A 24,132-nucleotide genomic window follows, 5' to 3' on the forward strand; every position below is an offset into this window, starting at 1 on the left:
CCACCAGTTCCTCCCAGTATCCTCCCCACCCTCCCAGTAACTCCCAGTTTGTGTCACAGACCCCCCAGTGTCCCCTCCCCCCCCCCCGCCCAGTGTCCCCCCCAGTCCCCCCCAGTTTCACCACTCAGGACACAGCAAAGAACCAACAAACTCTTTGTTCGGGAGGGACCCAGGAGTTCGGGAGGGACCCAGGAGTTCGGGGAGGGACCCAGGAGTTCGGGGGGGGACCCAGGAGTTCGGGGGGGACCCAGGCGTTCGGGAAGGGACCCAGGAGTTCGGGAGGGACCCAGGAGTTCGGGAAGGGACCCAGGAGTTCGGGAGGGACCCAGGAGTTCGGGAAGGGACCCAGGAGTTCGGGAAGGGACCCAGGCGTTCGGGAGGGACCCAGGAGTTCGGGAGGGACCCAGGCGTTCGGGAAGGGACCCAGGCGTTCGGGAGGGACCCAGGCGTTCGGGAAGGGACCCAGGCGTTCGGGAGGGACCCAGGAGTTCGGGAGGGACCCAGGAGTTCGGGAGGGACCCAGGAGTTCGGGAAGGGACCCAGGCGTTCGGGAAGGGACCCAGGAGTTCGGGAGGGACCCAGGCGTTCGGGAGGGACCCAGGAGTTCGGGAGGGACCCAGGAGTTCAGGGAGGGGACCCAGGAGTTCGGGAAGGGACCCAGGAGTTCGGGAGGGACCCAGGCGTTCGGGAGGGACCCAGGCGTTCGGGGAGGGACCCAGGAGTTCGGGGAGGGACCCAGGAGTCCGGCGGGACCCAGGCGTCCTAGAACGGGTGCTCCCCTATGTATAGGTTGAGCCTCAATAGTGCCAGAGGGGGCGGGGCCTCCTCGGTGGGTGGGGCCTCCTCGGTGGGCGGGGCTTCTACGGTGGGCGGGGCCTCGTCGGTGGGCGGACCCGGAAGCTCCATTTCCAGCACCAGGTCCAAGGGCCCCGGAAGGGGGCGGATCAGCTCCAAGAGCGAGCTCTGATTGGACAGTTCCTGCCGAGGGGGCGGGGTTAGTGGAGGACACGCCCCCTCCCCACCCAGAGACCCCAAATCCCCCAGAATCGCCTCAAAATTCCCCTCAATTAATTACCCCAATTACCCCATGACCCCCAATTCATTACCCTAATAAACTCCCAATTACCCCAATTAATTACCCCCAATTACTCCTGAACACCTGTCTACCTCCCGAACTCCTGGGTCCCCCAGAACTCCTGGTTCCCCCCACACTCCTGGGTCCCCCGGACGCCTGGGTCCCCCCCGAACTCCTGGGTCCCCCCGAACTCCTGGGTCCCTCCCGGACTCCTGGGTCCCTCCCGGACTCCTGGGTCCCCCCGAACTCCTGGGTCCCCCCGAACTCCTGGGTCCCCCCGCACTCCTGGGTCCCTCCCGAACTCCTGGGTCCCTCCCCGAACTCCTGGGTCCCCCCCGAACTCCTGGGTCCCTCCCCGAACTCCTGGGTTCCCCCCGAACTCCTGGGTCCCCTCCCCAACTCCTGGGTCCCCCCGAACTCCTGGGTCCCTCCCGAACTCCTGGGTCCCCCCGAACTCCTGGGTCCCTCCCGAACTCCTGGGTCCCCCCAGAACTCCTGGGTCCCTCCCGAACTCCTGGGTCCCTCCCGAACTCCTGGGTCCCCCCGAACTCCTGGGTCCCTTCCCGAACTCCTGGGTCCCCCCCGAACTCCTGGGTCCCTCCCTAACTCCTGGTTCCCCCCGCACTCCTGGGTCCCCCGGACGCCTGGGTCCCTACCCGCAGGCGGAAGGCCCCGGGGGGCGCCCCCCGCAGTGTTGGGGGTCCCCCCGGCGGGTGCCGCAGCTGGAACAGCCCCCGGGGGACGTCGGGGACGTTGGGGACGGACACGGAGCGGAGCAGCAGCCAGCGGGGGAGGGGCCGGCACCGCGGGGACCCCCCGGGGCACACGCACGTCCTGGGGGAGGGGAGGGAGGGTGAGCCGGACGCCTGGGTCCCAACCCGGACGCCTGGGTCCCCTCCTGAACTCCTGGGTCCCAACCCGAACTCCTGGGTCCCCCCCGAACTCCTGGGTCCCCTCCCGAACTCCTGGGTCCCCTCCCGGACGCCTGGGTCCCCTGGAACTCCTGGGTCCCCCACAAACTCCTGGTTCCCCCCCCAAACTTTTGGGTCCCTCCTGGACGCCTGGGTCCCCCACCCGGACTCCTGGGTCCCTCCCGGACGCCTGGGTCCCTCCCGAACGCCTGGGTCCCCCGTACCCGTTGCGGCGGGGGTGGGGCTGGTAGGGGGCAGGGCACGGGGGGTCTCGGGGTTCGCAGCGGTGCCCCCCGTAGGTGTTGAGGCAGCGCTGGGTCCCCGAGCACCCGTGGGTGCCCTCGGCGCATTCGTCACGGTCTGCGGGGGATGTGGGGTGAGGGACCCAGGCGTCCGGGCCCCACAAGTGCCACATGGACACCCATAGATACCCCATAACCCACAGAGACCCCATGGACACTCATAGACCCCATAGACACCCCATAGACCACATAGACACCCCATAACCCCCATAGACCCCATAGACACCCCATAACCCCCATAGACCCTATAGACACCCCATAGACACCCCATAACCCCCATAGACCCCATAGACACCCCATAGACCACATAGACACCCCATAACCCCCATAGACCCCATAGACACCCCATAGACACCCCATAACCCCCATAGACCCCATAGACCCCATAACCCACATAGACCCCATGGACACTCATAGACCCCATAGACACCCCATAGACCACATAGACACCCCACAGACCCCCCATAGACCCCATAGACCCCATAACCCCCATAGACCCCATAGACACCCCACAGACCCCCCATAGACCCCATAGACCCCATAGACACCCCATAACCCACATAGACCCCCATGGACACTCATAGACCCCATAGACCCCATAGACACCCCATAGACCCCCCATAGACCCCATAGACCCCATAGACACCCCATAACCCTGTAGATCCCGTAGATACCCCATAGCTCCCCATAGATACCCCATAGACCCCCCCATAGCCCCATAGCCCTATAGCTTCCCATAGCTCCCCATAGCCCCATAGCCCTATAGCTCCCCATAGCCCCATAGGCACCCCATAGACCCCATACCCCCATAGACAACCCATAGACCCCATAGACCCCCCATAGCTCCCCATAGACTCCATAGACACCCATAGACCCCATAGCTCCCCATAGCTTCCCATAGCCCCATAGCTCCCCATAGCCCCATAGCTCCCCATAGCTCCCCATAGCTCCCCATAGCTCCCCATAACCCCCATAGCTGCCCATAGCCCCATAGCTCCCCATAGCCCCATAGCTCCCCATAGCTCCCCATAGCTCCCCATAACCCCATAGCTGCCCATAGCCCCATAGCTCCCCATAGCCCCATAGCTCCCCATAGCCCCATAGCTCCCCCTAGTTCCCCATAACCCCATAGCTGCCCATAGCCCCATAACCCCCATAGACCCCATAGCTCCCTATAGCCCCATAGCTCCTCATAGACCCCCATAGACTCCATAGACCCCCCCATAGACCCCATAGCCCCATAGCTCCCCACAGACCCCCCCATAGCCCCATAGCTCCCCATAACCCCCATAGACCCCCCATAGACCCCCATAGCCCCATAACCCCATAGCTCTCCATAGCCCCATAGCTCCCCATAGACCCCCATAGCCCCATAACCCCATAGCTCCCCATACTCCCATAGACCCCCTATAGACCCCCATATCTCCATAACCCCATAGCTCCCCATAGCCCCATAGCTCCCCATAGACTCCATAGACCCCCCATAGCCCCATAGCTCCCCATAGACCCCCATAGCCCCATAACCCCATAGCTCCCCATACTCCCATAGACCCCCCATAGACCCCCATAGCTCCATAACCCCATAGCTCCCCATAGCCCCATAGCTCCCCATAGACTCCATAGACCCCCCATAGCCCCATAGCTCCCCATAGACCCCCATAGACCCATAACCCCATAGCTCCCCATACCCCCATAGACCCCCATAGCTCCCCATAACCCCTATAGCCCCATAGCTCCCCATAGCCCCATAACCCCATAGCCCCCCATAGCCCCCCACAAGCCCATAGCTCCCCATAGCCCCATAGCCCCCCATGTCCCACCCCTGCAGTGGGGCCCGTCCGCCCCATAACCGGGGGGGCAGGTGCAGGAGAAGCTCCCGGGGCTGTTGACGCAGCGATGGCGACAGACGGACAGGACGGAGCACTCGTCCACGTCTGACGGACAGACGGACAGTCAGGGGGACCCAGGAGTGCCCCAGGGACCCAGGAGTTCGGGGGGGACCCAGGAGTTCGGGAGGGGACCCAGGAGTTCGGGAGGGGACCCAGGAGTTTGGGGGGGACCCAGGAGTTCGGGAGGGGACCCAGGAGTTCGGGAGGGACCCAGGAGTTCGGGGGGGACTCAGGAGTTCGGGAGGGGACCCAGGAGTTCGGGAGGGACCCAGGAGTTCGGGAAGGTCCCAGGAGTTCGGGAGGGGACCCAGGAGTTCGGGAGGGACCCAGGAGTTCGGGAAGGGACCCAGGAGTTTGGGAAGGGACCCAGGAGTTCGGGAGGGACCCAGGAGTTCGGGGGGGACCCAGGAGTTCGGGAGGGGACCCAAGGGTTCAGGGAGGGACCCAGGAGTTCAGGGGGGGACCCAGGAGTCCGGGAAGGGACCCAGGAGTTCGGGAGGGACCCAGGAGTTCGGGTAGGGGGGTTATGGGCCTCTGGGGACTGAGGGTCGAGGGGTGGAGCTGAGGGGCGGGGGGCGGGGCTGTGGGCTAGGGGGCGGGGCTGAGGGGCAGGGGGCGGGGCTGAGGGGCAGGGGGCGGGGCTCGGGGGCGGGGGGCGTGTCCCACCGTCACATGACCGGCCGTCGGTGTTCAGGCGGAAGCCGGGGCGGCAGCGGCAGCGGAAGGAGCCGAAGGTGTTGAGGCAGAGCTGGGAGCAGCGGGCGCCCATGGAGCACTCGTCCACGTCTGCAACGGGACCCAGGCGTTCGGGGGACCCAGGAGTGCCCCGGGGACCCAGGCGTTCGGGGGACCCAGGAGTGCCCCAGGGACCCAGGAGTGCCCCAGGGACCCAGGAGTGCCCCAGGGACCCAGGAGTGCCCGAGGGAACCAGGCGTTCGGGGGACCCAGGAGTGCCATGGGGACCCAGGAGTGCCTCGGGGACCCAGGCGTTCGGGGGACCCAGGAATGCCCCGGGGACCCAGGAGTGCCCCAGGGACCCAGGCGTTCGGGGGACCCAGGAATGCCCCGGGGACCCAGGAGTTTGAGGGACCCAGGCGTTCTGAGGACCCAGGTGCTTGGGGGACCCAGGAGTTCAGGAGGGACCCAGGCGTCCGGGAGGGACCCAGGCGTCCGGGAGGGGACCCAGGCGTTCGGGAGGGACCCAGGCGTCCGGGAGGGACCCAGGAGTTCAGGAAGGGACCCAGGCGTCCGGGAGGGGACCCAGGCGTTCGGGAGGGGACCCAGGCGTTCGGGAGGGGACCCAGGTGTCCGGGATGGACCCAGGCGCTCGGGAGGGACCCAGGCGTCCGGGGGGACCCCGGCGTACCCCCGCAGGAGCGCCCGTCGGGCTCCAGCCGGAACCCCGCGTGGCAGCGGCAGGAAAAGGCCCCCGGGGAGTTGGCGCAGCCGTGTTGGCACCAGCGGAACCGGCACTCGTCCTCGTCTGCCCCACGGCGACCCATAGCGACCCATAGAGAGACAGTGGAGACCCATAGGGACACATTAGTGACCCATAGAGACCCATAGGGACACATAGGGACCCATTAGAGACCCATAGAGACCCATAGGGACACATTAGAGACCCATAGGGACATATAGAGACCCATAGAGAGACAGTAGAGACCCATAGAGACACATTAGAGACACATAGGGACACATTAGAGACCCATAGGGACATATAGAGACCCATAGAGAGACAGTAGAGACCCATAGAGACACATTAGTGACCCATAGAGACCCATAGAGAGACAGTGGAGACCCATAGGGACCCATTAGAGACCCATAGGGACATATAGAGACCCATAGCGACCCATAGAGACCCATAGAGAGACAGTAGAGACCCATAGGGACACATAGAGACCCATAGAGACCCATAGGGACCCATAGGGACACATTAGAGACCCATAGGGACACATAGGGACACATTAGAGACCCATAGGGACATATAGAGACCCATAGAGAGACATTAGTGACCCATAGAGACACATTAGAGACACATTAGAGACCCATAGGGACCCGTTAGTGACCCATAGGGACCCATAGGGATGCATTAGAGACCCATAGGGACACATAAGGACACATAGGGACAAATTAGAGACCCATAGGGACACATTAGTGACCCATAGGGACACATAGGGACACACAGAGACCCATAGGGACACATAGGGACCCATAGGGACACATAGGGACCCATTAGAGACCCATAGAGATGCATTAGTGACCCATAGGGACCCATAGGGACACATTAGAGACCCACAGGGACCCATAGGGACATATTAGAGACACGTAGGGACACATAGGGACACATTAGAGACACATAGAGAGCCATAGGGACACATAGGGACCCGTTAGTGACCCATAGAGACACACAGGGACACATAGGGACACATTAGAGACCCATAGGGACACATAGGGACCCATAGGGACACATTAGAGACCCATAGGGATGCATTAGAGACCCATAGGGACACATTAGAGACCCATAGGGACACACAGGGACCCGTTAGTGACCCATAGAGACACATTAGAGACCCATAGGGACCCATAGGGACGCATTAGAGACCCCTAGGGACACATTAGAGACCCATAGGGACACATAGAGACCCATAGGGACCCATAGGGATGCATTAGAGACCCCTAGGGACACATTAGTGACCCATAGAGACACATAGGGACACATTAGAGACCCATAGGGACATATAGAGACCCATAGAGAGACATTAGAGACCCATAGAGACACATTAGTGACCCATAGAGACACATAGGGACACATAGGGACCCATTAGAGACCCATAGAGACCCATAGGGACACATTAGAGACCCATAGGGACATATAGAGACCCATAGAGAGACATTAGTGACCCATAGGGACACATAGGGACACACAGAGACCCATAGGGACACATAGGGACCCATAGGGACACATAGGGAACCATAGGGACCCATTAGAGACCCATAGAGATGCATTAGTGACCCATAGGGACCCATAGGGACACATTAGAGACCCACAGGGACCCATAGGGACATATTAGAGACACGTAGGGACACATAGGGACACATTAGAGACCCATAGGGACACACAGGGACCCATAGGGACACATTAGAGACCCATAGGGACACATAGGGACCCGTTAGTGACCCATAGGGACACATAGGGACCCATAGGGACACATAGGGACCCATAGGGACACATTAGAGACCCATAGAGACCCAGAGGGACACATAGGAACCCATAGGGACACATTAGAGACCCATAGGGACCCATAGGGACACATTAGAGACACGTAGGGACACATAGGGACCCATAGGGACACATAGAGACCCATAGGGACCCATAGGGACACATAGAGACCCACAGGGACACATAGAGACCCATAGGGATGCATTAGAGACCCATAGGGACACATTAGTGACCCATAGAGACCCATAGGGACACATTAGAGACCCATAGGGACACATTAGTGACCCATAGGGACACATAGGGACACATAGAGACCATTAGGGACAGATAGAGACCCATAGGGACCTATAGGGACGCACTAGAGACCCATAGGGACACATTAGAGACCCATAGGGACCCATTAGTGACCCATAGAGGCCCATAGAAACCCATAGGGACCCATTAGTGACCCACAGAGACCCCCAGTGCCCCATAGGAAACCCCACACCATCAAAAACCCCCCCTCCCATTCCCCTCCCCTCCCCCATTCCCCGCCCCTCCCCCCCTCCAGGCCCCTCCCCCGTCCCCCCCAAGCCCCGCCCCCCCTCCAGGCCCCTCCCCCTCACCCACACACTCTGTCCGGATGAGGCGGTAGCCGGGGGGGCAGCGGCACCGGAACCCCCCCGCACTGTTCACACAGTCCTGGCTGGGCCGGCAGGGGGAGGGGCCGGGACCCCCGCACTCGTCCACGTCTGGGGGGACCCAGGAGTTCGGGGGGACCCAGGAGTGCCCCAGGGACCCAGGAGTTCGGGGGACCCAGGAGTTCGGGAGGGACCCAGGAGTTCAAGGGGAACCCAGGAGTTCGGGGGGACCCAGGAGTTCGGGAGGGACCCAGGAGTGCCCCAAGGGACCCAGGAGTTCGGGGGGACCCAGGAGTTCGGGGAGGGACCCAGGAGTGCCCCAGGGACCCAGGAGTTCGGGGGACCCAGGAGTTCAGGGGGACCCAGGAGTTCGGGGGGGGGGAGCCAGGACCACTCCAACCCCCACCCTATAGGCCCCTCCCCTCCTTAAACCCCGCCCCTCATTCTTAACCCCACCCCTCATTCTTAACCCCACCCACTCATTAACCCCGCCCCTCCTTATTAGCCCCACCCATGCATTAACCCCGCCCCTTTAAGCCCCGCCCTCTTTATCACCTTCAGTATTAGCCCCACCCATCCCTTAACCCCTCCCCTTCAAGCCCCGCCCCATCCCTTAACTCCGCCTCCTCCAAGCCCCACCCCTTCCCATTAACCCCACTCCCTCTAAGCCCCGCCCTCAAAGCCACGCCCCCTCTAAACCCCACCCCAAGCCCCACCCCTTCCAAGCCCCGCCCATTCAAGCCTCACCCCTCTAAACCCCGCCCACCCAACGCCCCGCCCCTCACCCTGACACCCCCCATTGGGGGAGGGTTCATATCCGGGTGGGCAGTTCCCCGCGGGGGGCGTGGCCAGCGGCGGCGGGGGCGGAGCCAGCGGCGGGGTGGGCGGGGCCGGGGGCGGGGCCGGGCTGTGGGCGGGGCTGAGCAGCGCGGCCGAGCGGGGGAGGCACAGGTACCCCCCGAAATGGTTGAGGCAGCGCAGGCGCCCCCTGCAGGCCGGGAGGGGCCCCCCCACCTCGCACTCGTCCACGTCTAGGGGGGGGATGGGGAGGGTGGGGACCCAGGCGTCCGGGACCCCCAACCCCCCTTTGTTAGCCCCCCATAGGGACCCAGGCGTCCGGGACCCCCAACCATCCCCCAGCCCCCCCATAGGGACCCAGGCGTCCGGGACCCCCAACCATCCCCAGCCCCCCCAATAGGGACCCAGGAGTCCAGGACCCCCAACCCCATTAGGGGCCCCCCCCATAGGGACTCAGGCATCCGGGACCCCAACCCCGCTTTGTTAGCCCCCCATAGGGACCCAGGCGTCCGGGAGCCCACCAACCCCATTAGGGATCCCCCAGCCCCCCCACAGGGACCCAGGCGTCCGGGCCGCCCCTCCCCCACCTTTGCAGTGCTCGGTCTCGGGGTCCCACTCGTACCCATCGCTGCACTCCTGGGGGGGGGGGGGGTGTCACCCAGGGGACCCAGGCGTCCGGGGACCCCCATAAGGGACCCAGGAGTTCGGGAAACCCCATTAGGGACCCAGGCATCCGGGGACCCCCATAAGGGACCCAGGAGTTTGGGACACCCCCATAAGGGACCCAGGCATCCGGGACACCTCATAAGGGACCCAGGCGTTCGGGACCCCCAACCCCCACCTGGGTACCCCTCCCCCCCCATAGTGGACCCAGGCGTCCGGGACACCACATAAGGGACCCAGGCGTCCGGGGAACCTCATAGTGGACCCAGGCATTTGGGACACCCCCCCATAAGGGACCCAGGCGTTCGGGACCCCCCCAACCCCCACCTAGGCACCCCTCCCCCCCATAGTGGACCCAGGCGTCCGGGGACCCTCATAGTGGACCCAGGCGTCCGGGGAACCTCATAGTGGACCCAGGCGTTCGGGACCCCCCAACCCCCCACCTGGGGACCCCTTCCCCCCATAAGGGACCCAGGCGTTCGGGACCCCCAACCCCCACCTGGGTACCCCTCCCCCCCCATAGTGGACCCAGGCGTCCGAGACACCCCATAAGGGACCCAGGCGTCCGGGAAACCTCATAGTGGACCCAGGCGTTCGGGACCCCCCCAACCCCCACCTGGGGACCCCTCCCCCCCACAGTGGACCCAGGCGTCCGGGCCGCCCCTCCCCCTCACCGTATATTCCTCGGGCTCCTCCAGGTCCGGGGGGGCGGCGGCCGCGAGGAGCAGGAGGGGGAGGGGCAGGAAGCACCAGGGTCCCATGGTCCTGATGGGGGGGGAGGGGAGGGTCACCCGGACGCCTGGGTCCCCCTATTTCTCTCTCCCGGACGCCTGGGTCCCCCCATTTCCCTCCCCCGAACGCCTGGGTCCTTCTTTCCCCGGACGCCTGGGTCCCCTCATTTCCCTCCCCCGGACGCCTGGGTCCTTTCCCCGGACGCCTGGGTCCCCCCCTCCCCATATAAGTGGGGGGGGGTCCCTCGGGGACCCAGGCGTCCGGGGAGGGGGAGGGGCAGCTCAGGCCAACGTGGACCAGGAAGGGGGAGGGGCGGGACTCCAAAAAGGGACCCAGGCGTTCGGGGGGGGGGGGGAGGGAGTTGGGGGGGGAGGGGTTGGAGGGTGGGGGGACCCAGGCGTCCGAGGACCCACCCCCCACCCCCCCACTCCGATCCCCCCCCCACCCCGAGAGCCGTCGGAAAAGGGACCCAGGCGTCCGGGAGGGCTCCACCCCCCCCCCCCCCCCCCAGCCCCCCCTCCTACCAAAAAATGGACCCAGGCGTCCGGGAGGGCTCCACCCCCCCCGAAAATAAATGGACCCAGGGGTCCGGGGGGGCTCCACCCCCCCCCCATCCCCCAAACAAATGGACCCAGGAGTCCGGGACATTGGCCATAGGGGACCCAGGCGTCCGGGAACCCCCATAAGGGACCCAGGAGTCCGGGAACCCCTATAGGGGACCCAGGCGTCCGGGAGGCCTCAACCCCCCCACCCTCCCAAAAAATGGACCCAGGCGTCCGGGACACCCCCCAATAAGGGACCCAGGTGTCCGGGAACCCCTATAGGGGACCCAGGCGTCCGGGAGGCCTCCAGCCCCCCAAAAAATGGACCCAGGTGTCCGGGACACCCCCCAATAAGGGACCCAGGTGTCCGGGAACCCCCATAAGGGACCCAGGCGTCCGGGAGGCCTCCACCCCCACCCACCCCCCCCCCCAAAAAATGGACCCAGGCGTCCAGGAACCCCCATAAGGGACCCAGGAGTCCGGGAACCCCTATAGGGGACCCAGGCGTCCGGGAGGCCTCAACCCCCCCACCCTCCCAAAAAATGGACCCAGGCGTCCGGGACAACCCCCAATAAGGGAACCAGGTGTCCGGGAACCCCCATAAGGGACCCAGGCGTCCGGGAGGCCCCCCCCCCCCCACCCCCCCCTCCCAAAACATGGACCCAGGCGTCCGGGGATTTTGGGGACCCCCCCAAAAAAAACCCCAAATCAGCTCAACTTTCAATGTCCTTTATTCACACCCTCCCCCCCCTCCCCCTTTTTTGGGGTCACCCCTTTTTTGGGGTCCCCCCCATTTTGGGGGTGTCCCAGTTTTGGGGTCCCCCCATTTTTGGGGTGTCCTGGATGGGGGGACCCCCAAAAAGCCCCATTTTTGGGGTGTCGCAGCTCCTGGACCCCCCCGGTTTTGGGGTGTTGGGGTGGGGGGTGTCCCAGTTTTGGGGTCCCCCTATTTTGGGGTCCCCCCAATTTTGGGGTCCCCCCCATTTTGGGGTCACTCGTGGTACATCCGCAGCAAACAGGCGCTGATTCCCGCCATGTAGCGTTCCCATAGCAACTGGTGCCTGTGGACAAAGTGGGGGGACCCCAAAATTTGGGGGGGGTCCCCAAAATTAGGGGGGGTCCCCAAGATATGGGGGGGTCCCCCCCTCCCCCGGGGCCGTTTTGGGGTGAAAACGCCGGGTTTTGGGGGCGCCCATAGGAGGGAAATGAGGGGTTTGGGGGGACAAGTTTGGGGGTTCAGGGGGAATTTGGGGGTTCAGGTTCAATTTTGGGGGCCAGGGGGGGATTTGGGGTCCTGGGTGGGTCCATTTTGGGGTCCCCAGGGGGGATTTTGGGGTTCTGGGTGGGTCCATTTTGGGGTCCCGGGGGGTGATTTTGGGGTCCCAGGTGGGTCCATTTTGGGGTCCCCAGGGGGATTTTGGGGTCCCGGGTGGGTCCATTTTGGGGTCCCAGGGGTGATTTTGGGGTCCTGGGGGTGATTTTGGGGTGCCGGGTGGGTCCATTTTGGGGTCCCCGGGTGGGTCCATTTTGGGGTCCTGGGGTTGATTCTGGGGTCCCCAGGTGGATCCATTTTGGGGTCCCAGGGGTGATTTTGGGGTCCCGGGGGTGATTTTGGGGTCCGGGTGGGTCCATTTTGGGGTCCCAGGGGGGGATTTTGGGGTCCCGGGGGTGATTTTGGGGTCCGGGTGGATCCATTTTGGGGTCCCAGGGGTGATTTTGGGGTGCCGGGTGGGTCCATTTTGGGGTCCCCGGGTGGTTCCATTTTGGGGTCCCGGGGGTGATTTTTGGGGTCCCGGGTGGGTCCATTTCAGGTTCCTCGGGGGGTGATTTTGGACTCTCCAAGCATCATTTTGGGGTCCCCGGGGGTGATTTTGGGGTCCCCGGGGGGGTTTTCGGGGTCCCCGGGTGTGAATTTTGGGGTCGCGGGGGTGATTTTGGGGTCTATTTTTGGGGGGGTCCCACCTGAACCCCCCCAGCGCCCGCGGAGCCGTCGTGTAGCTGCCCAGGAAGAGCCGCAGGTCCCCGATCGACCACTTGTCCGAGCGACACGGCTCCACCACCTGCCCGGACGCCGGGGTCCCTCAGGACGCCTGGGTCCCTCCCGAACGCCTGGGTCCCTCCCCGAACTCCTGGGTCCCCTCCCGAACTCCTGGGTCCCTCCCGGACTCCTGGGTCCCTCCCGAACGCCTGGGTCCCTCCTGGACTCCTGGGTCCCTCCCGAACGCCTGGGTCCCTCCCGGACTCCTGGGTCCCTCCCCGAACTCCTGGGTCCCTCCCCGAACTCCTGGGTCCCTCCCGGACTCCTGGGTCCCTCCCGGACGCCTGGGTCCCCCCAGAACTCCTGGGTCCCTCCCGAACGCCTGGGTCCCTCCCCGAACTCCTGGGTCCCCTCCCGAACGCCTGGGTCCCTCCCGAACGCCTGGGTCCCCTCCCGAACTCCTGGGTCCCTCCCGAACTCCTGGGTCCCTCCCCGAACTCCTGGGTCCCCCCCGAACGCCTGGGTCCCTCCCGGACTCCTGGGTCCCCCCAGAACTCCTGGGTCCCCAAAACCCCATACACCACCCATAACACCCCAAAACCCCCAGTCTGCCCAGGGTCCTGGTTTGGGGTCCCACTTGTGGGTCTGGGGTCCTGGTTGGGGGTCTGGGGGTCCCATTGGGGGTCTGGGGTCCTGGTTGGGGGTCTGGGGGTCCCGGTTGTGGGTCTGGGGTCCCACTAGTGGGTCTGGGGGTCCCATTGGGGGTCTGTGGTACCAGTTGTGGGTCTGGGGTCCCAGTTGGGGGTCTGGGGGTCCCGGTTGTGGGTCTGGGGGTCCCATTGGGGGTCTGGGGTCCCACTTGTGGGTCTGGGGTCCCCAGTTGGGGGTCTGGGGGTCCCACTTGTGGGTCTGGGGTCCCGGTTGTGGGTCTGGGGGTCCCACTTGTGGGTCTGTGGTCCCAGTTGGGGGTCTGGGGTCCCACTTGTGGGTCTGGGGGCCCCAGTTGTGGGTCTGGGGTCCCACTTGTGGGTTTGGGGGTCCCACTTGTGGGTCTGGGGTCCCAGTTGTGGGTCTGGGGTCCCACTTGTGGGTCTGGGGTCCCAGTTGGGGGTCTGGGGGTCCCGGTTGTGGGTCTGGGGTCCCACTTGTGGGTCTGGGGTCCCAGTTGTGGGTCTGGGGTCCCACTTGTGGGTCTGGGGGTCCCATTGGGGGTCTGGGGTCCCACTTGTGGGTCTGGGGTCCCAGTTGGGGGTCTGGGGGTCCCGGTTGTGGGTCTGGGGTCCCACTTGTGGGTCTGGGGTCCCAGTTGTGGGTCTGGGGTCCCACTTGTGGGTCTGGGGGTCCCATTGGGGGTCTGGGGTCCCACTTGTGGGTCTGCCCCACGGCCGCTCACCTTCTCCACCAGGTCCACGAAGAAGTCGCGCACATCGCGGGGGTGGGGCAGCTTGAGCCCCACGTTCACCAGCGCCCGCGACAGCGCCTGCGGACCCAGGCGTCCGGGAGGGACCCCGGCGTCCGGGGAGACACAGGAGTTCAGGGGGAAACAGGAGTTTGGGGAGGACCCAGGAGTTCGGGAGGGACCCAGGAGATCGGGAGGGACCCAGGAGATGCGGGGGGGGGACCCAGGAGTGCCCCAGGGACCCAGGAGATTGGGAGGGACCCAGGAGATCGGGAGGGACCCAGGAGTGCCCCAGGGACCCAGGAGATTGGGAGGGACCCAGGAGATCGGGAGGGACCCAGGAGATGCGGGGGGGGGACCCAGGAGTGCCCCAGGGACCCAGGAGATTGGGAGGGACCCAGGAGATCGGGAGGGACCCAGGAGTGCCCCAGGGACCCAGGAGTTCAGGAGGGACCCAGGAGTTCGGGAGGGACCCCGGAGTTCGGGAGGGACCCAGGAGTTCGGGAAAGGACCCAGGAGTTCGGGAGGGACCCAGGAGTGCCCCAGGGACCCAGGAGTTCAGGAGGGACCCAGGAGTTCGGGAGGGAACCCAGGAGTTCTGGGAGGGACCCAGGCATTCGGGAAAGGACCCAGGAGTGCCCCAGGGTCCCAGGCTCACCTTGAAGTTCGTTTCCATCTCGTTATAGACCGAGATCTTCCCCCGCAGCGCTGAGCACACCAGGCTGGGGGAGGGGCAGGGGGACCCAGGCGTCCGGGAGGGACCCAGGCGTCCGGGTGACCCAACCCCACCCCAGGAGTCCGGGAGTTCGGGAGGGACCCAGGAGTTCGGGAGGGACCCAGGAGTTCGGGAAGGGACCCAGGAGTTCGGGAGAGGACCCAGGAGTTCGGGAGGGACCCAGGAGTTCGGGAGGGGACCCAGGAGTTCGGGGGGGACCCAGGCGTCCGGCGTCACCTCTTGTGCTGGTCCAGCAGGTCCTTGTCGCTCACCAGCACCTTCAGCTCCTTCAGGTCCTGCAGGAAGGAGCGGGGGACGTCCCCATCGGGCTCGGCCGCCTCGGGCGCTGGGGACACGGACACAGCGCTGGGGACCCAGGAGTGCCCCAGGGACCCAGGCGTCCGGGGAGGGACCCAGGAGTGCGGGGGACACAGGAGTGCAGGGGGACCCAGGAGTGCCCCAGGGACCCAGGCGTTCGGGAGGGACCCAGGAGTTCGGGAAGGGACCCAGGAGTGCCCCAGGGACCCAGGAGTCCGGGAGGGACCCAGGAGTGCCCCAGGGACCCAGGAGTTCGGGAGGGACCCAGGAGTTCAGGGGGGACCCCAGGGACAGAACTGGAGACATGGGGACAATGTCCCATTGCCCCCAATGTCCCCAGTGTCCCCAATGTCCCCATTGCCCCCAGTGTCCCCATTGCCCCCAATGTCCCCATTGCCCCCATTGTCCCCAGTGTCCCCAGCTCTCACTCATCGCCCCCTGCGTCCAATGTCCCATCATGTGTTGGGCACAGGCCGCCAGGTCCCCGAAACTCAGGAACTGCAGCCGCCGCTTCCCCGTCTCGAAGCGGCTGTTGGCGAAGAACACGATGGCGGCGTAATCCCTACGGGGAGGGGACAACGACGGGGACACAAGTGTCACCAGGGGGGTCCCCAGACCCCCCCGAACCCCAGAACCCCCCTGTACACCCACCTACAACCCAACCCCTATGAGGGGGGGACACAAAGGGGGACAATGGGGTCCCCTAAACCCCCCCTTGTACCCCCAATTCCTATGGGGAGGGGACACAAAGGGGGACAAAAGTGTCACTGGGGGGGTCCCCAGACCCCCCCGAACCCCAGAACCCCCCTGTACACCCCCCTACAACCCAACCCCTATGAGGTGGGGACACAAAGGGGGACAATGGGGTCCCTGTAACCACAGACCCCCCCCCCCGTGCCCCCAATTCCTATGGGGAGGGGACAAAAACGGGGACACAAGTGTCACCTGGGGGGTCCGCAGACCCCCCCGAACCCCAAAACCCCCCTGTACACCCCCCTACAACCCAACCCCTATGAGGGGGGGACACAAAGGGGGACAATGGGGTGACAATGGGGTCCCCTAAACCCCGCCTTGTACCCCCATTTCCTATGGGGAGGGGATACCAAGGGGGACAAAATTGGCACTGGGGGGGTCCCCAGACCCTCCTGAACCCCAAAACCCCCCTGTACACCCCCCTACAACCCAACCCCTATGGGGAGGGGACACAAAATGACCCCCCAGCACCCACGGGTGCCCCCCAGACCTTATAAAGTGTTGAGGTCAGCAGGAAATGCTGCTGGATCAATCCCCCAAAAAACCCCCCAAACCCCCCCAAAAACCCCCCAAGTGACCCCCCCAGCACCCATAGGACCCCCCAGCACCCATGGGTGCCCCCCCAACCTCGCCAGTGGGGGGGGCAGCAGGAAATGCTGCTGAATCAGCTCGGCCAAGGGTCCCTTCAGTTCTTCCACCGCCTTGAACACCCGCTTGAAGTTGTCGAACTATTGGGGGGGGGGCACAAAAATTGGGGACCCCCCCATAGCACCCACAACCCCCCCCCGACCCCATTAAACCCCTCCCGAACTCCTGGGTCCCTCCCGAACTCCTGGGACCCCTCCCCGAACTCCTGGGTCCCTGGGGCACTCCTGGGTCCCTGGGGCACTCCTGGGTCCCTCCCGAACTCCTGGGTCCCCCCGACCCCCCAAAATGGGACCAAACTGGACCCACCATGTGGGTTTTGGGGACTCCCCTTATTGGGATCCTCCCTTATTGGGGACCCCCCCTTATTGGGACCCCCCATATATTAGGGACCCCCCCATTTTGGGGTCCCCCCAACTTCCCAGCTCCCACTTTGGGGCTCCCTCCTCCCATTCTGGGACCCCCCACATTTTTGGGATCCCCCCCCCCCATTTCAGAGACACCCCCCCCCATTTCAGGGACCCCCGGCCCATTTCAGGGACGCCCCTCCCATATTTGGGGACCCCCCTATATTGGGTCCCCCTCTTATTGAGAAACCCCCTATATTGGGACCCCCCCATATATTTGGCACCCCCACTTATTGAGACCCCCCCTTATTGAGATCCCCCCTTATTGGGGACCCCCCCTTATTGGGGACCCCTCATAATGGGTCCCCCCCTTATTAGGTCCCCCCCTTCTTGGGTCTCCCCCATATTTGGGGACCCCCCATTTTGGGGTCCCCCCAACTTCCCAGCTCCCACTTTGGGGCTCCCTCCTCCCATTCTGGGACCCCCCACATTTTTGGGATCCCCCCCTCCCCATTTCAGGGACCCCCCCATATTTGGGGACCCCCCATTTTGGGGTCCCCCCAACTTCCCAGCTCCCACTTTGGGGCTCCCTCCTCCCATTCTGGGACCCCCCACATTTTTGGGATCCCCCCCCCCCATTTCAGGGACCCCCCCTCATTTCAGGGACCCCCCCCCCCCATTTCAGGGACCCCCCCCATATTTGGGGACCCCCCATTTTGGGGTCCCCCCAACTTCCCAGCTCCCACTTTGGGGCTCCCTCCTCCCATTCTGGGACCCCCCACATTTTTGGGATCCCCCCCCCCCATTTCAGGGACCCCCCCCCCATTTCAGGGACGCCCCTCCCATATTTGGGGACCCCCCCCATATTTGGAGACCCCCCCTTATTGGGGACCCCCCCATTTTGGGGTCCCCCCAACTTCCCAGCTCCCACTTTGGGGCTCCCTCCTCCCACTCTGGGAACCCTCCACATTTTTGGGAACCCCCCCTCCCCATTTCAGGGACCCCCCCATATTTGGGGACCCCCCATTTTGGGGTCCCCCCAACTTCCCAGCTCCCACTTTGGGGCTCCCTCCTCCCACTCTGGGAACCCCCCACATTTTTGGGAACCCCCCCTCCCCATTTCAGGGACCCCCCCATATTTGGGGACCCCCCCATTTTGGGGTCCCCCCAACTTCCCAGCTCCCACTTTGGGGCTCCCTCCTCCTATTCTGGGACCCCCAACATTTTTGGGACACCCCCCTCCCCATTTCAGGGACCCCCCCCATATTTGGGGACCCCCCCCATATTTGGGGCCCCCCCCATTTTGGGGTCCCCCCCATTTTGGGGTCCCACCTGTCTCCGGCAGGCGCGCAGGCTCAGCCCGGTCCTGGCACTGACCTCGTCCAGCTCCTTTTTGGTCCCTTTCGACAGTTTTTTCCCCAAAAGTTCCCTCGCCAGAGCCGGTTCGAAGGCGTAATAGCTGGGGGGGGGGTCCCCAATATGGTGGGGGGGTCCCCAAAACCGGGGGGGACCCCAAAATCCACCACAGACCCCCCAAAACTGCCCTGAGCATCCCTGAGCATCCTTGTCCTGTATCCCACCCCATCCTGTATCCCAATGGGTTATTGAGCCCCCCCGAAGTACCTGGGGGGTCCCCAAAATGAGGGGGGGTCCCCAAAGTGTGGGGGGGTCCCCAAAACCGGGGAGGACCCCAAAATCCACCCACAGACCCCCCAAAACTGCCCTGAGCATCCTCAAGCATCCCTGAGCATCCTTGTCCTGCATCCCACCCCATCCTGGATCCCAATGGGTTATTGAGCCCCCCAAAGTACCTGGGGGGTCCCCAAAATGAGGGGGGGTCAATGGGATGTTGGGGGGGTCCCCAAAGTGTGGGGGGTCCCCAAAATTGGGGGGGACCCCAAAATCCACCGCAGACCCCCCAAAACTGCCCTGAGCATCCTCAAGCATCCCTGAGCATCCTTGTCCTGTATCCCAACCCATCACTGAGCCCCCAGTGCTCCCAGTTCCCTCCCAGTTCATTCCCAGTCCATCCCAGTGCTCCCAGTTCATTCCCAGCTCCCCCAGTCCTCCCAGTTCATTCCCAGTCCTCCCAGTTCATTCCCAGTCCCTCCCAGTGCTCCCAGTTCCCTCCCAGTTCCCTCCCAGTTCCCTCCCAGTGCCCCCATATCCCCTCCCATTTCCTCCCAGTCCCCCCCAGTGCTCCCAATTCATTCCCAGCTCCCCCAGTGCTCCCAGTTCATTCCCTGTCCCTCCCAGTGCTCCCAGTTCCCTTCCAGTTCCCTCCCATTCCCTCCCAGTTCCCTCCCAGTTCCCTTCCAGTTCCCTCCCAGTGCTCCCAGTTCATTCCCAGTCCCCCCAGTTCCCTCCCAGTGCTCCCAGTTCATTCCCAGCTCCCCCAGTGCTCCCAGTTCATTCCCAGTCCATCCCAGTGCTCCCAGTTCCCTCCCAGTGCCCCCATATCCCCTCCTATTCCCTCCCAGTGCCCCCCAGTGCTCCCAGTTCATTCCCAGTTCAATCCCAGTGCCCCCGTATCCCCTTCCATTCCCTCTCAGTGCTCCCAGTTCATTCCCAGTCCCTCCCAGTTCCCTCCCAGTGCCCCCATATCCCCTCCCATTCCCTCCCAGTTCATCCCAGTGCTCCCAGTTCATTCCCAGTCCCTCCCAGTGCTCCAGTTCCCTCCCAGTGCCCCCATATCCCCTCCCATTCCCTCCCAGTTCATCCCAGTTCCCTCCCAGTTCATTCCCAGTGCCCCCATATCCCCTCCCATTCCCTCCCAGTCCCCCCCAGTGCTCCCAGTTCATTCCCAGTCCTCCCAGTTCATTCCCAGTTCCCTCCCAGTGCTCCCAGTTCCCTCCCAGTGCCCCCATATCCCCTCCCACTCCCTCCCAGTTCATCCCAGTGCTCCCAGTTCATTCCCAGTCCCCCCCAGTGCTCCAGTTCCCTCCCAGTGCCCCCATATCCCCTCCCATTCCCTCCCAGTTCATCCCAGTTCCCTCCCAGTTCATTCCCAGTGCCCCCATATCCCCTCTCATTCCCTCCCAGTCCATCCCAGTTCCCTCCCAGTTCATTCCCAGCTCCCCCAGTGCTCCCAGTTCATTCCCAGTCCTCCCAGTTCATTCCCAGTCCCTCCCAGTGCTCCCAGTTCCCTCCCAGTGCCCCCATATCCCCTCCCACTCCCTCCCAGTTCATCCCAGTGCTCCCAGTTCATTCCCAGTGCTCCCAGTTCATTCCCAGTCCCCCCCAGTGCTTCCAGTTCATTCCCAGTGCTCCCAGTTCATTCCCAGTCCCCCCCAGTGCTTCCAGTTCATTCCCAGTGCTCCCAGTTCATTCCCAGTCCCTCCCAGTGCTCCCAGTTCATTCCCAGTTCCCCCCAGTGCCCCCATATCCCCTGCCAGTCCCTCCCAGTGCTCCCAGTTCATTCCCAGTTTCCTCCCAGTTTATCCCAGTGCTCCCAGTTCCCCCCCAGTGCTCCCAGTTCATTCCCAGTGCTCCCAGTTCATTCCCAGCCCCCCCAGTGCTCCCAGTTCCCTCCCAGCCCCCCCGTACCCCTGGATGAGCGCGGCCTGGCGGGGGGGGGGGATCTGGAAGAGCAGCTGCTGGCACAGCCGGGGGGGGGAGTGGAGCAGCCGCTCCAGCATCTGGAACGTGCGGAAGTGGTCGCGGGTGTCGCTTTGCAGGACGGACACGGAGGTTCCGGAACGTTCCAGGAGACCCCCCCGCAGGCGGCGGGAAACGGCCTCGGACACTGGGGACGATGGGACATCAATGGGACATCAATGGGGACACTGGGATATCAATAGGATATCAATGGGGACAATGGGATATCAATGAGAACACGAGAACATCAATGGGACATCAATGGAACATCAATGGGATCAATGGGATATCAATGGGGACACTGGGATATCAATGGGATATCAATGGGGACATGGGAACATCAATGGGGACAATGGGATATCAATGGGATATCAATGGGGACATGGGAACATCAATGGGGACATGGGAACATCAATGGGACATCAATGGGACATCAATGGGAACAATGGGACATCAATGGGGACATGGCAACATCAATGGGATATCAATAGGGACATGGGAACATCAATAGGATCAATGGGGACATCAATGGGACATCAATGGGGAGTCAATGGGACATAAATGGGATATCAATGGGGACATGGGAACATTAATGGGGACAATGGGACATCAATGGGACTTCAATGGGGACAATGGGATATCAATGAGAACATGAGAACATCAATGGGACATCAATGGGGACATGAGAACATCAATGGGACATCAATGGGATCAATGGGACATCAATGGGACATCAATGGGGACACTGACACCCCCCCGCAGGCGGCGGGAAACGGCCTCGGACACTGGGGACGATGGGACATCAATGGGGTGTCAATGGAACATCAATGGGATCAATGGGACATCAATGGGGACAATGGGATATCAATGGGATATCAATGGGGACAATGGGATATCAATGAGAACATGAGAACATCAATGGGACATCAATGGGATATCAATGGGGACATGGGAACATCAATGGGGACAATGGGATATCAATGGGGCATCAATGGGACATCAATGGGACATCAATGGGGACATGGGAATATCAATGGGAACAATGGGACATCAATGGGATATCAATGGGGACAATGGGATATCAATGAGAACATGAGAACATCAATGGGACATCAATGGAACATCAATGGGGACACGGGAACATCAATGGGGACAATGGGACATCAATGGGACATCAATGGGGCATCAATGGGGACATGGGAATATCAATGGGAACAATGGGACATCAATGGGATATCAATGGGGACAATGGGATATCAATGAGAACATGAGAACATCAATGGGACATCAATGGAACATCAATGGGGACACGGGAACATCAATGGGGACAATGGGACATCAATGGGACATCAATGGGACATCAATGGGGCATCAATGGGGACATGGGAATATCAATGGGAACAATGGGACATCAATGGGATATCAATGGGGACAATGGGATATCAATGAGAACATGAGAACATCAATGGGACATCAATGGAACATCAATGGGGACATGGGAACATCAATGGGGACAATGGGACATCAATGGGACATCAATGGGACATCAATGGGGACATGGGGACATCAATGGGACATCAATGGGACATCAGTGGGGACATGGGAACATCAATGGAGACACTGGGATATCAATGGGATGTCAATGGGGACAATGGGATATCAACGAGAACATGAGAACATCAATGGGACATCAATGGGACATCAATGGGGACACGGGAACATCAATGGGGACAATGGGACATCAATGGGACATCAATGGGACATCAGTGGGGACATGGGAACATCAATGGGGACAATGGGACATCAATGGGATATCTATGGGGACATGGGAACATCAATGGGGACAACGGGATATCAATGGGATATCAATGGGACATCAATGGGACATCAATGGGGACATGGGGACATCAATGGGACATCAATGGGACATCAATGGGGACACTGACACCCCCCGCAGGCGCCAGGAAACGGCCTCAAACACTGGGGACGATGGGACATCAATGGGATCAATGGGACATCAATGGGACATCAGTGGGGACACTGACACCCCCCCGCAGCGGCGGGAAACGGCCTCGGACACTGGGGACGATGGGACATCAGTGGGGTGTCAATGGAACATCAATGGGATCAATGGGATCAATGGGACATCAATGGGGACAATGGGATATCAATGAGAACATGAGAACATCAATGGGACATCAATGGAACATCAATGGGATCAATGGGATCAATGGGACATCAATAGGACATCAATGGGACAACAATGGGGACATGGGAATATCAATGGGAACAATGGGATATCAATAGGACATCAATGGGGACATGGGAACATCAATGGGGACAACGGGACATCAATGGGACATCAATGGGGACAACAATGGGACATCAATGGGATATCAATGGGGACATGGGAACATCAATGGGACATCAATGGGATATCAATGGGATATCAATGGGGACATGGGAACATCAATGGGACATCAATGGGATCAATGGGACATCAATGGGCACAATGGGATATCAATGGGACGTCAATGGGACATCAATGGGGACACTGACACGGTCTCAGCCACTGAGGGAATAGGGGACATGGGGAGGGACCCCGGAGTTCGGGAGGGACCCAGGAGTTCGGGAGGGACCCAGGAGTTCAGGAGGGACCCAGGAGTTCGGGAAGGACCCAGGAGTTCGGGAGAGGACCCAGGAGTTCAGGAGGGACCCAGGAGTTCGGGAGGGACCCAGGAGTTCGGGAGAGGACCCAGGAGTTCGGGAGGGACCCAGGAGTTCGGGAGGGACCCAGGAGTTCGGGAGGGGACCCAGGAGTTCAGGAGAGGACCCAGGAGTTCAGGAGGGACCCAGGAGTTCGGGAGGGACCCAGGAGTTCGGGAGAGGACCCAGGAGTTCGGGAGGGACCCAGGAGTTCGGGAGGGACCCAGGAGTTCGGGAAGGACCCAGGAGTTCGGGAGGGACCCAGGAGTTCGGGGGGGACCCAGGAGTTCGGGAGGGACCCAGGAGTTCGGGAGGGACCCAGGCGTCCGGGCGCACCCGTGTATCCGTCCAGCCAGAGCTGATAAACCTCCTCATCGATCAGCGTCGTGTTCCCCACGAAGATATCGAGGTCACTTGTCATTGTCACCTGCGGGGACCCAGGAGTTCGGGGGGGACCCAGGAATCCCAGAGGGACCCAGGCGTTCGGGAGGGACCCAGGCGTTCGGGCACCAACCGCAGCTGAACCGGCCGTTCCTCTCCCTCTGCCGGCGCCTTCTTGATGACGTCAACATGACGTCACCGCTGGGGGCGTGCCTCAGCGCTCGGACGCCTGGGTCCCCTCTCCCTCCGCTTCTCCCTCCGCCCCCCCCACAGACGGACCCAGGCGTCCGGGCCAAACTGGGATTCCCCCCAGCCCATATTAACCCTCCATATAAACCCCCCCCGAACGCCTGGGTCCTCCCCGAACGCCTGGGTCCCCACACACGCTGACACTGCTGCCATTCTGCATGTTTATTTAATGCCAAGTTGGGGACCCAGGAGTCCGGGAGGGGACCCAGGAGTTCGGGAGGGACCCAGGAGTTCGGGAAGGGACCCAGGAGTTCGGGAAGGGACCCAGGAGTTCGGGAGGGGACCCAGGAGT

General features: G+C 62.6%; 2 protein-coding genes across 6 annotated transcripts; both read right to left on the reverse strand.

Annotated features, from left to right (window-relative positions):
- Nucleotides 1-148: 148 nt before the first annotated feature.
- LOC309452797 (EGF-containing fibulin-like extracellular matrix protein 2) lies at nt 149-10,704 on the reverse strand. 4 transcript variants are annotated; one of them, XM_082077472.1, is made up of 11 exons: nt 10,656-10,704; nt 10,153-10,243; nt 9,403-9,451; nt 8,803-9,048; nt 8,003-8,128; nt 5,544-5,660; nt 4,844-4,963; nt 4,109-4,222; nt 2,211-2,346; nt 1,732-1,909; nt 149-978 (listed from the first exon to the last, which is right to left on the reverse strand). In XM_082077472.1, the coding sequence occupies exons 2-11, from the start codon at nt 10,237-10,239 to the stop codon at nt 763-765; spliced, it is 1,389 nt and encodes a 462-aa protein (XP_081933598.1). In that variant the 5' UTR covers nt 10,240-10,243; nt 10,656-10,704; the 3' UTR covers nt 149-762. The 4 variants fall into 4 exon arrangements, with proteins under 4 accessions (XP_081933598.1, XP_081933599.1, XP_081933597.1 ...); XM_082077473.1 differs by lacking the exon at nt 10,656-10,704 and adding an exon at nt 10,309-10,422 and having other exon boundaries at nt 8,803-8,924; nt 10,153-10,277; XM_082077471.1 differs by lacking the exon at nt 10,656-10,704 and adding an exon at nt 10,309-10,420 and having other exon boundaries at nt 10,153-10,277.
- An 844-nt stretch (nt 10,705-11,548) lies between these two features.
- On the reverse strand, nt 11,549-23,755 carry LOC309452798 (acidic fibroblast growth factor intracellular-binding protein-like). Of its 2 annotated transcripts, none has more exons than XM_082077476.1 (12): nt 23,725-23,755; nt 23,547-23,637; nt 20,454-20,652; nt 18,285-18,366; nt 16,543-16,643; nt 15,591-15,724; nt 15,082-15,190; nt 14,788-14,851; nt 14,124-14,210; nt 12,715-12,812; nt 11,729-11,813; nt 11,549-11,571 (listed from the first exon to the last, which is right to left on the reverse strand). In XM_082077476.1, exons 2-11 carry the CDS (start codon nt 23,629-23,631, stop codon nt 11,744-11,746), a joined length of 1,029 nt encoding a protein of 342 aa, XP_081933602.1. In that variant the 5' UTR covers nt 23,632-23,637; nt 23,725-23,755; the 3' UTR covers nt 11,549-11,571; nt 11,729-11,743. The 2 variants fall into 2 exon arrangements, with proteins under 2 accessions (XP_081933602.1, XP_081933601.1); XM_082077475.1 differs by having other exon boundaries at nt 18,240-18,366.
- Nucleotides 23,756-24,132: the final 377 nt, after the last annotated feature.

This window comes from Streptopelia decaocto (genome assembly GCF_964273445.1).
Source record: "Streptopelia decaocto genome assembly, contig: HAP1_SCAFFOLD_466, whole genome shotgun sequence".
Lineage (NCBI taxonomy): Eukaryota > Metazoa > Chordata > Aves > Columbiformes > Columbidae > Streptopelia > Streptopelia decaocto.

What these genes read in the sequence shown, in the direction of transcription:
- LOC309452798 (XM_082077475.1), bottom strand. Translation starts at nt 23,631, where the DNA reads ATGACAAGTGACCTCGATATCTTCGTGGGGAACACGACGCTGATCGAT. An exon ending in TGCGCGCCTGCCGGAGACAG is followed by an intron (nt 16,644 to 18,239) that starts GTGGGACCCCAA and finishes CCCCCCCAATAG; the next exon opens with TTCGACAACTTCAAGCGGGT. An exon ending in CTGCTGGACCAGCACAAGAG is followed by an intron (nt 14,852 to 15,081) that starts GTGACGCCGGAC and finishes CCCCTCCCCCAG; the next exon opens with CCTGGTGTGCTCAGCGCTGC.
- LOC309452797 (XM_082077472.1), bottom strand. Translation starts at nt 10,239, where the DNA reads ATGGGACCCTGGTGCTTCCTGCCCCTCCCCCTCCTGCTCCTCGCGGCC. An exon ending in CGACGGCCGGTCATGTGACG is followed by an intron (nt 4,223 to 4,843) that starts GTGGGACACGCC and finishes TCTGTCCGTCAG; the next exon opens with ACGTGGACGAGTGCTCCGTC. An exon ending in CCCCACCCCCGCCGCAACGG is followed by an intron (nt 1,910 to 2,210) that starts GTACGGGGGACC and finishes CCCCTCCCCCAG; the next exon opens with GACGTGCGTGTGCCCCGGGG.